The 12,374-nt window shown below is 46.3% G+C and overlaps 3 protein-coding genes across 3 annotated transcripts; all 3 read left to right on the top strand.

Moving 5' to 3' along the window:
* Positions 1-1,623: 1,623 nt before the first annotated feature.
* On the top strand, positions 1,624-4,792 carry EDB91DRAFT_1237752 (uncharacterized protein; the record flags this gene model as incomplete). Its single annotated transcript, XM_041321625.1, has 13 exons — positions 1,624-2,004; positions 2,066-2,284; positions 2,357-2,432; positions 2,466-2,536; positions 2,589-2,785; positions 2,843-3,050; positions 3,098-3,258; positions 3,311-3,407; positions 3,457-3,636; positions 3,718-3,888; positions 3,961-4,261; positions 4,472-4,614; positions 4,637-4,792. 13 exons carry the CDS (start codon positions 1,624-1,626, stop codon positions 4,790-4,792), a joined length of 2,361 nt encoding a protein of 786 aa, XP_041176357.1.
* A 1,461-nt stretch (positions 4,793-6,253) lies between these two features.
* On the top strand, positions 6,254-9,142 carry EDB91DRAFT_1249300 (uncharacterized protein; the record flags this gene model as incomplete). Its single annotated transcript, XM_041323056.1, has 10 exons — positions 6,254-6,361; positions 6,439-6,679; positions 6,709-6,785; positions 6,832-6,917; positions 6,959-7,091; positions 7,148-7,277; positions 7,325-7,338; positions 7,448-7,782; positions 8,482-8,696; positions 8,754-9,142. 10 exons carry the CDS (start codon positions 6,254-6,256, stop codon positions 9,140-9,142), a joined length of 1,728 nt encoding a protein of 575 aa, XP_041176356.1.
* A 1,009-nt stretch (positions 9,143-10,151) lies between these two features.
* On the top strand, positions 10,152-12,299 carry EDB91DRAFT_1138543 (actin family). The gene is made up of 6 exons (XM_041318891.1): positions 10,152-10,583; positions 10,633-10,741; positions 10,792-10,899; positions 10,949-11,614; positions 11,668-11,978; positions 12,037-12,299. Exons 1-6 carry the CDS (start codon positions 10,234-10,236, stop codon positions 12,254-12,256), a joined length of 1,764 nt encoding a protein of 587 aa, XP_041176355.1. The 5' UTR covers positions 10,152-10,233; the 3' UTR covers positions 12,257-12,299.
* Positions 12,300-12,374: the final 75 nt, after the last annotated feature.

The following is a 12,374-nucleotide window of genomic DNA, read 5'->3' as shown; positions in this document are numbered from 1 at the left end:
CCTGTCACTGGAATGTATGGATGGCACAACTTGGGAAATGGGCCCAGGTAATCAAAATGTTGGAGCTGTGGGCAGGCTACATTCTGTAATTTGACTCCATGGACACTGTCTGAAATCTGGTGTTTATTGATCTGGGAGCTTGCCAGAAGTGCGGGCTCCAAGCATCCGAGATCATTATGTAGCTACCTTGAAAATTGATGAGTAAGTCTGTGCATTTCCATACGAGTGTTTAACAACCGCATCCCCGTAGTATGAACAGGCTAACGGGGACTGGCAGTAACTGGAACATTTGGGCCGCCTACGTTCCACAATTGACGCTTTCTTCTATGTTCGGAGAACGAAAGGCTTCAATGGACGTGACAAAAGCGTGATCTGATGACTTGGTGATGATCTGTGGGGTAAGTAGGGTCACAAACCTATTTCGTCTCGACATTCATGGAGGTCATAGATTTATGCAACCTACCCACCTCAGACGATGAAGAAGTCACAGTGTCGCACAAAGAGCCCAGAAATGTGGTTGACGACATGTCCGAAACACGCCTTCAGAAGATGGCAATCAGGCTCGCCGACAAGATAAGTACCAGTGTTTAGAAGTGCATTGATGAAAGAAGCCATGGTGGTGAGTGGCAAAAAGAGAAAAGCTATTCCGAGATGGGAAATACTATCTGTTCCCATACACTCGGCACCCCCAGAAGTCGGCAGTCACGCTTTTTCGCAGGGTTTTGTGTGACTGCATGTGACCAATTGAAACAAAAGTGTCACATTTTCCCGCTAAAATGTGTGACCTGCCGACTTCTGGGGGTGCCAAGTGTACGGGAACAGATAGTATGCATCAGTTGCAACGTGAGCGTGAGCTGTGAACATCGTGATGACAAAGAGTACTAGTGTGTTTTCATCCAGGTTGGTATTGGTATCTTCATCATAAATATAGCAGTATGTCGGAAATTTGCAAAACCTATTTCAATGCTCCATTGTTGAGATGTCGTTGAAATTGCTATTGGCATGATAATGTAAGATTGTTTGCTGAGTTTCAATGCATTGTCAGGCGATTGCAAGGCGTCGTTCCTCGTATTTGAGCTCTCACACATCTGTATTCCTCAATTTCTTTGCTCACATCAACTCTATAGATACCTTATATATATCTGTCAACATCATGGGCTCCGACCGGGCGAAATTCTGCAATCTGTGCAAACAGAATATTAAACCACATGGTTGGGCCACTCACCGAAAGGCCTGCGAGAGGAACACGCAAAAGCGAGCGCATGATGAACACGTCGTGGAATCAATCAGGCAGCGAAAAGGTGCGTTTTAAATTTGAGTTGCTCTCATCACCTTCCCATCTGATTCAGAATATAGCTGCAGCAAATAATCCTGTTGGTCCTGGACACAGGACTATCAATGCAGCTGCAGATTCAAACATTGACGGGCTTCCAAATCAGACACAGGGTAAGTTTCACCCTTTGTGTCATATACTATGGCGTCTATTTCACTTATCCGTCTATCAATCAGTCACAACAGGCCAGAATGGCCCGTCTTTGACAAGTTCTCATGGTGTTGAACATCTGGACCCTATTTTCGGTGAGTTCCACAATTCCTTTGACTTTTCTTAATTGTGTATCATTAATGTGGATGTTAGAGGATCAACTGTTTTTCCCTGGCGATGATGGAGACCTCGAATATCATGAATTCGAGGTTGATGATATCAAGGTTGTACATCACCCAAAGAGCAGGATCCCAACGAAAGTTCATGTGTTTGGTGATTTCAAGCGCCACCCAGCCCATCACTCCTCATGGTCCACTCCTGAACCTGATGCACAACCTTGGCGTCCCTTCAAGTCTCGTTTAGAGTTTGATATCGCTGAAATCACCCTTGAAGCGGCCCTCAATAATGCTCAGACTGACCATCTCCTTGACATCTGCCGCCGTTGTGCGCGGCAGTCAGAGAAATTTACTTTCCAGAACCATAAGGATATCCGCGCCAAGTGGGATGCTGCCTCTCAACATGTAACAGGGGTTGTCTCATTGCTTGCTGTATGATTCTCTTCGGACTAACATTTGAGCTCAGTTTACAAAAGACGTGGTTTCGATACCCTTCACTGATAAATCTTGGGACTTTGATGTCTACTATCGTGATCTTTGGGGATGGGCCACCGACCTCCTCCATGATCCTTATCTATTTCCTCACTTTCATTTTGATGCTCAACACTTGTCAAAATTCAATGGCCAGTCATTCAAACACTTTGTAGACGAGCCCTTTACGGCTCAAAACTTCTGGGATGCTCAAGTATGTACTATTCATGTCAATGTACCACGTGTAGTGATTTTGATTGCATTTAAATTTCGATGTATTGTGTAGTCACAGCTGCCGCCTGATGCAAAGCCCCTTGCCTTCATTTTGTATGCCGACAAGATGAAATTATCCAGTTTCGGTAGTGCGAAAGGGTACCCTGTCGTTGCATGATTAGCCAACTTACCCACTGACATTCGCAATGGTCAGGGGATGGGTGGCGGTTATATTGTTGGGTGGCTTCCCGTGGTTTGGTACATTTGTTACATCCGCTGATTCAATTTAAAACTAATTCTGTTAGGTGAAGGAAGATAAGCAATACTCTGGCAAGCCGGCATGGGCCAACTTTAAGGCTATAGTATGGCACAAGTCCTTCAAAAGGATCCTCTCTTCGCTAGCGACAAAATCCAATATGGGACAATGGTTTGAGTGTTTAGACAGGGTTCAGCGCTGGTTTTTTCCATTAATACTAATCTTATCGTCCGATTTTGAGGAGCAGTAGGATTTGAACTTCAATTTAAATGCTGGCCTCTCGCTAACTCACTGTGTTTCAAGGTCCACAATGTCACTCACTCGAGGTGTCAGGGCACTTTGGCCATGCCCCGTTTGTCTGGTTCCACATGACGAACTTAGTGACACGTCACACTGCTATCCACGTCGCACATCCTGTGACTTGCAGGCTATCCTAGCAACTGCACGAGTGAAGGACACCGCGGAAGAGAGGGAGGAGACACTAAAAGACTATGGACTCCATGATATCCTGGTGAGGTTATCTGTACTCTCCTGACACATTTTTTAACTTCATCATAGAATGCATTTTGGACAGTGAAGTCTACCGATGTGCATCGTGCATTGTTGTGGGACAAACTGCACTTTCACTCTGGTGGTGGATGGTCGGATCACTTGTGGGTCGAGCTTCAAAAGTATATCAATGGTCTTGGACAAGACAAAACATCTCAAGTAGATAAGAAGTAACACTTTCTTCAGAAACATTTTGAGTTGAATTGACATGTTTTAATACAGCTATCAAGCATTTCCCCATTGGCGAGATCAGAAGCACCCAAACCAAGTAATGAACATTTCGTTTATGGACAACTCCGTGCATGAAGACATTTCAAAGGTTCGTATCAAGCTTTTGTGTTACTAGCTTGAGTCTGACAGATTCCTAGATGATAATATATGCTACTCATGACATTCTAACTGAGCAAGACTGTCCTCTTGGTTATTTACTCCTTCGTTGTGTCCGTCTTTACCTCGAACTTGATATGTATGCCTCGCTTGAAGTTTACATGGCCGAAACTATCAGCAGTGGCCGTCACACACACCACATGTTTTCGGCCATTTTGCATGTATGTTGCATGTGTTTACTGCTACCAATAGTCAACTAATCAACTCGCTATTAGCAACACATCAGCAAAACGGCTGACGAGAATGGAAAAAATTGGAATTATCCGAAATTACATATGGACCTGCATATTTTTGATGACGTCGAAGCAAAAGGAGCTACACGGAATTATAATACAAAGCCGAATGAGAAGATGCACAGCTCGTTAAAGGATTCATATTTGCTGCGGACGAACTTTCGTGATGTAGCAGAACAGGTGTGTTGTTACAACGATCATTTACTAACTTAAATTTGATGTATTGTTTGACAGATCCTCTGAATCAATCAGTGGCAAGTCATTGCGGATTGTATCCGTCGTCGCTTATATGAATTTGACGAGCATCAACGTCAATTACACGAAGAAGACTTGCTGGAGGAAGAAGAATTCATCGCAAATGTCGTCGAGCGCCCTATCTCAACTGGCAGTTCCTTTCATGTCAAACTTGGATCAAAACAACCTTCGGAGACCTTTGATGCGATTGAGAAAGCTCATCAGGACGACCAAGCGTTTGGTAATTTCCGCATCAAACTCAATGATTTCCTTAATGTTCTGTTACCCTCGTCGGATATACCACTACCTGACAGTAAACGTATTCATCTCTGAGGAAACAATAATGTATGATATTCTATCTCAGTTTGTTCATTGGCTATGCTAACATACAAGTAGATTCCAGCGCACCGATTTCTTCATGTCAACTATGAATCAATGGTTGACTGGTGCCAACACACAGATTATCTTTGATGCAATCCCCTTTTCTTTGGTTCCCCACACTTTGACTGTGTCTTCATTCGGCTGACAGAAGATAAAGTCATTCTTGGCCGGCTGCTCTTCCTTTTCGAATGTCTGATTGGGGACCACAAATTTCCCCTTGCTCTTATTCACCCGTTTGATGCTCCCACTGGTCAGCACTCTCGAAAGGACAGGGATCTTAACCTCTTCCAAGTTTGAGCAAGACAATGAGCAGAGGCACAGTTTTTTTTCAGTCAGATCCATCATACGTGGAGCGCTTCTGGTACTGGATGGGCCTTCTGATTACCTTGTAGTTGATACTGTAGATACAGACATGTTTCTTCGCATGAAGATGATGCATCTCAAGGCAGGGCACATCGTGCGCGTTTGACATCTGCCAGCCATCACAGCAGTAAGTCCAGGATGCCAAAAGTTGGTACAATTATCTGATTCTCAACCTACAGCAACCACAAAATGGTTCATGGAATATGATTAACCAGACTTTCCATGAACCGAAAAGCTATCTTCCATCCCATTCTCGTCACCAGTATTATTTAATTGCTAGGCAACTCTCATTGGCTTTTGTTGCATGGCCACCCAATGTACTTCTTCACTTGAATCTCATCCGACCATTCCTTCCACTCCTGCTAGAAATTCTGTCACTAGATTGCACAGTATGTATCATTATCCTCCCTCAACTGAGCTTCTTCAGACTGGACGTGACAGGCTCCCAAACATCATGAACCTCCATCGTGTTCGCCACTGTCATCTACTGGGAATTCCGTATTGAGATCCCTGTCAAAGTCACAGATGAGCAGTCAAATCATCTTCTGGTCGTCCTGCTGCGCAGGATTGGCGACTCTCGCACTTTTTCTACTTCTCAGGAGTCCATTCTTCCCATCTGGTCATCAACTGCATGATCGCGGTGGTCGCAACCCAACACCTACGCACCAGAACTCTTTGTTCTCTTACTTGGCATGTCATTCACTAACATCCAACTTGACAACTTCTCACTGACCCTTGCTCGCTTCCTTCAGCATGTTGAAATCAAGGGCACCAGGGAGCACGAGTTGATCACAATGGCAGTCGTGAACATTGGTGCCGTGCTTGAATATGGTTGTCTGAGTGGCATACTGCATAAGATTGGCGGTATAGGTGCTTGTGACACCAGTCTAAGTGCAGGTGGTCTGGCTATAAAAGTTGCCAAGAAGTGTCAAGTTGCACCCACAGAAGACAGCGATGAGGTACGACTCTGAATCCTTATCTCTCAGTCATGCTCACCTTATCGATGCTCTCATTCATTCTCCACAATCCGACGCGAAAGGCCTCGCCTTTTGCTCACATTCTTGGCCACCATCACGAAATGGAGTGTTCGAAACCTTGGCATGATCTTGCCCAATTTTTTGCCGCCATTGCCCATTTTATCTTTAGGGCTAGCACATATCACCTGCCCGTCCAAATGATGGTCTTGCCCAGCCTGTTTTAAGTGTCATGGCAGGCTATCCTATTCTTGTACTGGATACCATTGATGCATGTCTATTGACATCCTCTGGGAGCTAAGAGCCGAACTGGAGGCCCACGAAACGTAAGAGACCAGCCTGCAATATTATGCTGATTACTCGTGCTGATTTCATATTATGTTGTAAGGTCAGGCTAGCCTTCATTACATGGCTGGAGCATAAGCACGTTTCAAGGTGCATCACGGTATGTTTCTTCGTGTGCCGGCACATCACTGCAGCCTGAGGGATCTTCGGCTGCAGCATACACGAGGTACACCAAACATTTTGCCTTATATACCGGGGTGTTGTGCTGACCGCTCTCTTGTCTCCCTTCCCTCCAGTTCATTTGCATCATGTCGCACCTGTCTGGGAATACATTCGATGATGAATCAGATGAAGAACCTGTCACTGAATCTGTTGCGATTCCAGGGCCAAACACATCAAAGGGAGACCTCATAGAGGTAATGATGTTCTAGACACCCTGACTACATTACCCATCTAACACTTCTCTCACTCTAGGCACTTAAGGCTGCTGCAGGTTCAGGTTCAGAAGCTTGTCGAGGACAATCATACCCTTCGTGAGGAGAACAAGGTTCTGATCGCTGAGAAACCCAAACGAAAATGTCGTGTGGAAGCACCTGATGAACTTTTGGCCCATGAGCAAACAATAATGCTTTTCGCTCGTAAATACGGCCTGACTGTTGAAATGTTCCCCGATTCCAACCTTCTCAGCAAGCCACGCCCTGAGAACCCAACTCCATTCGACAGCCTGAGACCAGGTACCTGACAGCGATGACACAGGAATCAGCATTCTTGGACGAACTATTTCAGCACTTCCCCGATCGCATACACAGCGCCATGGAAAGTTTGTATTTCAGTGATCTCGTAAGTATTATATGTTTTGATACTAAATGTAACTGACATTCATCAGGTAATGAAGTCCATTTCTGAGGCTCGCTCATCAGAGATAAATAAGTTGCGTGGTGTCACTGGTGATATCTTTGGGCTTCCAGGGATGTACTTCGCCAATACCAACTACCGCAGAGCTGATGTCACAGGAAATACATGGATATGCTTGGAGTGTCAGCGACAAATCCAAAGTACAAGACTTTTCCACCGGTCTTATTTCTTGGAATGTGGGAAGACTCGTCCTTGAAGACTGTGTTCGGAAACTGGGAGCTTTTGGCTAAGGTAGGCTTTTCAGCTGTGTCTTTTTGCAGACCATGTGATGATGCACCTCTAAATAGTTTTTGAAGGCTGCCCTACGTGGCGTCACTTCACTTCATCAAGAGACGACAGGCAGACCGAAGACAAATGCACGCAAATGGAACTTCGAACAGGTCACACCAGGGTCCATTGCATGGGCCACCTGTCATTGTGAGTCATCCACCCTATGTTGAGCGACGGTGTTGCTCATATCACAGGCGATCTTTCTGCTGTCACCTGACACAGAATTTCAGAAGTCTGGCTTAGGAAAGTCCTCCTGGTATCAACTACAAGGATCTATTCTACCACTACAAGAAGCTCTTGCTCACAAAGTGGGATAGCCTGTCGCATCCAGACTATCGTTCAAAACATCAACCGAGAAGTTTTTCGGCTCCACAAAGTCTTCTGCCTCTGACCCAGCTGGTCAGGAAGATCACTCCAGCGAAATCACTCGTGCCATGAATGCACTTGACATAGACAGTGATAGTGAATCAGATTTACCTGCCCCATCTTCTACAGCACAAACCACCACTGTAACTGCCTCTCGGTCTGACGTTATCAAGGCAGCGCGGCCTCCAGAACATTTTGCCCAGCTCTCAGTCCAAGTGCTACTTCTACTCTCAGTAGTGCCTCCACCCTCAGCAGCGCTTCCAGAAAGCACACTGAAGTATTACCTGTAATGACGGGCCCAGAAGCCATTATTACTACTGCAGTCACGGCGCAGGATTCAGATGTAGGACAGCAACCAACTCAAGGTAGAGGAAAGACTAAGGCGAAGAAGGCTGCAGCTCAAGGTGTTCGTCGTGGCACTCGCACTCGCCAGGGATAGATAGTCACACTTCGTGTTGTAGTGCCTGCTGTTTCTTTTAAATGTAGTTCACACTTGTGCTCAAGTCTAAATGTTATTTCGGATGTGATTCAGATTTAGAGAATGATAAATTTAAAATAAGCGAGAGGGCAGCGTTTCTTTTCCCATGTCTCTTGTCTATTACCGCCACCTATTAGACTTCACTCTGCCGCCACTATGTCTGAATTGTTTATGCTTGAGGGTATAAATGGAGACGACTCTTCAGAAATATTGCTACTCTCTGAATCTGTGTCTTTTTTGAACTCATGTGCCCTTGCTCATTCTTGACGTGAGGGTGTGTTTCAATTGCTTGTGACTTTGCTCGAAGGAGATGTTCGCTTTTCTACCAGTTTTCTGTTCGCGCTTTGCAACACCTTGTCGGCCACTGTAACAATTGTTTTAGGCCGTGACCGGTACACTTTGCACAACCATCCTGAAGTACAGCTTCCGTTTAAATTGTGTGAGTGGATGTTGTCTGAATCGGACAATCTTGGTTCATTTCCTAATAGTTCTGAATCTTTTGATCAGACAGCTTGTAGTTTCGAGAACACTTCTACACCATCTGAAATTGACTGCGATTTATGACATCTCTGGCGCATGGGAGGGCGGTGTTGCTGGTTGCACAACTGCTTTAGCTCTCTTTTCAAACCAACGGTTCTCAAATTCACGCAAACCCATCTCTCCACGGACAAATCTAGCTTCTTCCTTCTTCCTGCTCGTCTCTCTCCCTGGTTCTCCTGCTCGTTTGCTTCCCTCCTCCTGCTCTCGTTCATTGTCCGTACTTATCTGAGCTACGTCAGCAGTTGCTGATGTGTTCGGTCCAGAGTTCGACCAACAGCTGAACCTGGACCTAAGGCTCGGTTCGGCATTCAGAAAATTTTGCCAGAGAACTGTTGCGTGGACAATGCCCACCACCAAGAAATCGGTCTCGTTCAATGGCGGTGTTCAGTCTGACCCCATTCTCAATGATTGGAATGGTCCATCTGGCACACAGGATTCATACACACACCGCGCAGTACCCCTACCGTCTGGAAGCAGACCTATCACCACCAAGAAATCACTCTCTTTCGGTGATGGCGGCTTGCAGCCTAGCCCGGGTCATGAAGGCTGGACTGGTCCATCACGCTGGCTGTCTGAAACCTGCTATGAGTCCTTGCGCTCCCCGGAGACACCAGAGGAAGTCCCGTAGAGCTGGCAGTTGTCTAACCCCCATAATCAGCGCTCCTCTCATGGCATGATGTTGATTCGTCATTTGAGTCTAATGTAGGATGTCTATTACACTACGGATATTACAATGTAACAAATACAAAAGAGATAATATAACAATTGAACAACATAATAGAAAGACACTTGTAAGGGTATTACAAGAGACTATCTCTATCAACCGGTTGCAATGCTCACCGCGGCTGAGGGGTGCAAACAGTCCATTACAATGACTAAGATTGACTGCATCGGGTTGCAATGCCCATTGCAATGGGCATTGCAACCGCTATTGTAACGACCATTACAAGACACTCTCTATTATTAGAAGCCATTTCAAGCAGAGGTTTGCATTTAGACATTTCAATGCTTTGTCATGCATTGAAAGTTAAATTAGAAATTTCCGACATTACTAGTGTTTCTGATTTGAAACAAATTTCTCAAAAGGTGAACTAGAGGTTGATGCGGAGTTTTATTTCCCAGAGTCACCCAGACTGGGACGGCCTCGATACCATGATCCCAATGCAACGCAAAACAGAGCGGATTACCCGGAGTGATTTATCTGGGACTGTCGTAATGAGAACGGACGGTCTGAAGGATGCAAGAGTCGTGAGACTGGACAACACGTTCCTAGAAAAAAGTCCAAGAAAAGACGTTGACATCATTTGATCTGGTTTGTCTTTGAGCGCCTTTGTAATACAAGTAGCTTGCACTATCCTCCACGACTTGATGAGTAATAGAGACATTCCTCAACGCTCGACCCTGCTGATTTTGAAGGCCTTCCAATGCTCGGACGATCATTCCGTTCAACATGACTGAAAGTCTCGCGCTGAGACCTAGCGTCGAAAGGAAGGCTTCTTAGGTGTCCAATGGCCACTTCGTTAAATTGTGAGTGCCCTGTGAGCACATTCTATTTGAGAGTACATAATGTTGCACTATAAATAAATGCAGTCCGTCAAGACGCGACGCGCCTGATCACGTGCGCGAAAAAGCAAAGTGCTTGTCAGGCTTGTCAATGTCGTATACTTACTTCTAAGTTACGCTCTGTATGCTGGCTACCGTATTCTAGGCTGAATATTAATGTCGACAGTCCCAGCCACACCAAGAGCGAAGGCGGGTATCACCCCTGCAACGCCAACGACAAATCGAGTGGCAGGATCCCATGTTCTTCAAGCATCTCCTCATTACGCGACAACCAGGCGTCACTCTCTCTATGGCACAGAGGATCGTGTTGTAATCGACCCAGGTTCACGAATCTGGAAAGTCGGATTCAGTGGCGAAGGAAAACCTAGAGACGTGTTCTACGCTGACCCCAAAAAATATGGCTCCCTGTGGAGTTGCAATCGAGCTACAGACCCAGCAGAAAGGACAGAGCAGGACAACATGTTGGCAATCAACTTGGAGAGATGTATGCGTTCCGTTTTTCACGAGTAAGTGGACAGAACTCTCGCCGGCACTCGCATCCAATAGATCGTGAAGGTCACTTCTTGCAGAACCCAAGGCCCGAAAGGTGATAATGGTCGAGCATCCATTAATGCCGCTGTACATTAAGGATATGTTAGCTCGCATCCTCTTTAGTAACCTCCAGGTACGTGTTCAGTATTTGCGGGCTACAATTCTGTAGACATAAGATGACAGGTCCCCTCAATATCATTCGCATCAAGTCATCTGTTGTCTCTGTTATCTGTTGGACGAATAACAGGCCTTGTCTTGGATTGTGGCCATCTAGAATCCACTGCATTACCTGTAAGATAGATAGAACCTGCTGTATTTTTCTGTTAACACATTCTCTTAGATATTCGCAGCACGTCCTCTCTTCCCCCAACTCCGAACAACACCACTCGCAGGCTCTCGGTTTTCGTCCCACATCCGTGTACTACTCCTTTTATTTGGTTCTTACCTCCCTCCACCAACTACACTCAGTGCAGCTGTCAACGTGCCCGCAGCCAATCGCACTACTCGTGTACCACAAGAGATACTAACGGATGCTGTTATCGAGGACATCAAGACGCGCTGTTGCCTCGTGTCAGATGCTTTAGAATCATCTTTCAATGATACCCGCGCATCCTCCCCGCTAGGCGACGATCCTTCAGAACACGAGCCTCCTCCCTCAAGTGACCCTGCCATGTCTGAGTCCGAGTTTTCACGGGGTTCCCTCGGCCAGGAGAGTGCAGCAGAGTCCGAGTTCTCGATCATCTCCCATCCGACTCATCCTAGCTCCGGTGGAGAGGCAAGAAATGAAAACCATCTGCAAGTCATTGCGAATATGTACATGCGTCATTCCACCGCTACGGATCTTCACATACGCGTTGTTCCACCTGTTTCTCAGCAGACGGGAACAGGGCGTGGAACGCTCGTCATCCCGGGCTGGATCCGCGAACGCGCTGCCGAGGTGCTGTTTGAAGGAGGCGATGTCGATGAAAGTAGTGTCGCAGAAGTAATCTTGGATGCTTTACTCAAGGTTTGCTATCCAATCGCACCATCTCATAATCACACCATTCACCGTGTTCATAGGTCCCACTTGATCTTCGTAAAACACTGGCATCCTCTATTCTCATCACAGGAGGAACAGCCGTGCTTCCCGGGTTCATTCCTCGGTTACACGCGGAGCTTCTGCGTGCCACCGCACCGCTAAATACGTCATCAACACGGTCAAGACCCACATACGATCGCTATGCTGCATTACGCCCATTGGTACCACATTTTGCTATCCTCAACAATCCCGCACCGGTACCCTCATCAAGCACACGTGCCAATGCGAACGCAGGGAAAGCGCCAGCTTTCACACCTGCTACTATGGCGTGGGTGGGTGGCTCCCTAGCTGGGTATGTTCTCGTATTCCCTCGCGTCGTCTTATTATATGCTGATGATGACCTTCCCTAGGGCATTAAAAACGGGGGGCGTCGAAGTTGCACGAGAGAAATGGGATGAGTCAGATCCAGCGCAAACTGACCAGGATGATGATGTTGTGATGATTCCCCTTATACCTGAATATGCTCCAAGAAACGTGATACCAGACTGGACTAGAGGACCGCTGCCCGCGGGCGCGCCGCCTGCTGTAGCCCCTAAACCTCCGCCTACCCCGCAAGCCGTCGGTGCTTGACTGTATCTTTGTATAATTGTTCTCATGAAAGATCAGGCAAAGATTGTCATAATATGCAGCATTTTATAGTATGCAGTAGATAATGTGTGATAATTCGATAACAAGAATGTTATTCTAC

Source organism: Suillus paluster (genome assembly GCF_016628075.1).
Source record: "Suillus paluster strain FC165 chromosome Unknown EDB91scaffold_32, whole genome shotgun sequence".
NCBI classification, from domain to species: Eukaryota; Fungi; Basidiomycota; class Agaricomycetes; order Boletales; family Suillaceae; genus Suillus; species Suillus paluster.
The sequence above is the reverse complement of the archived record's forward strand: the minus strand, read 5'-3'. Positions and strand labels throughout refer to the sequence as shown.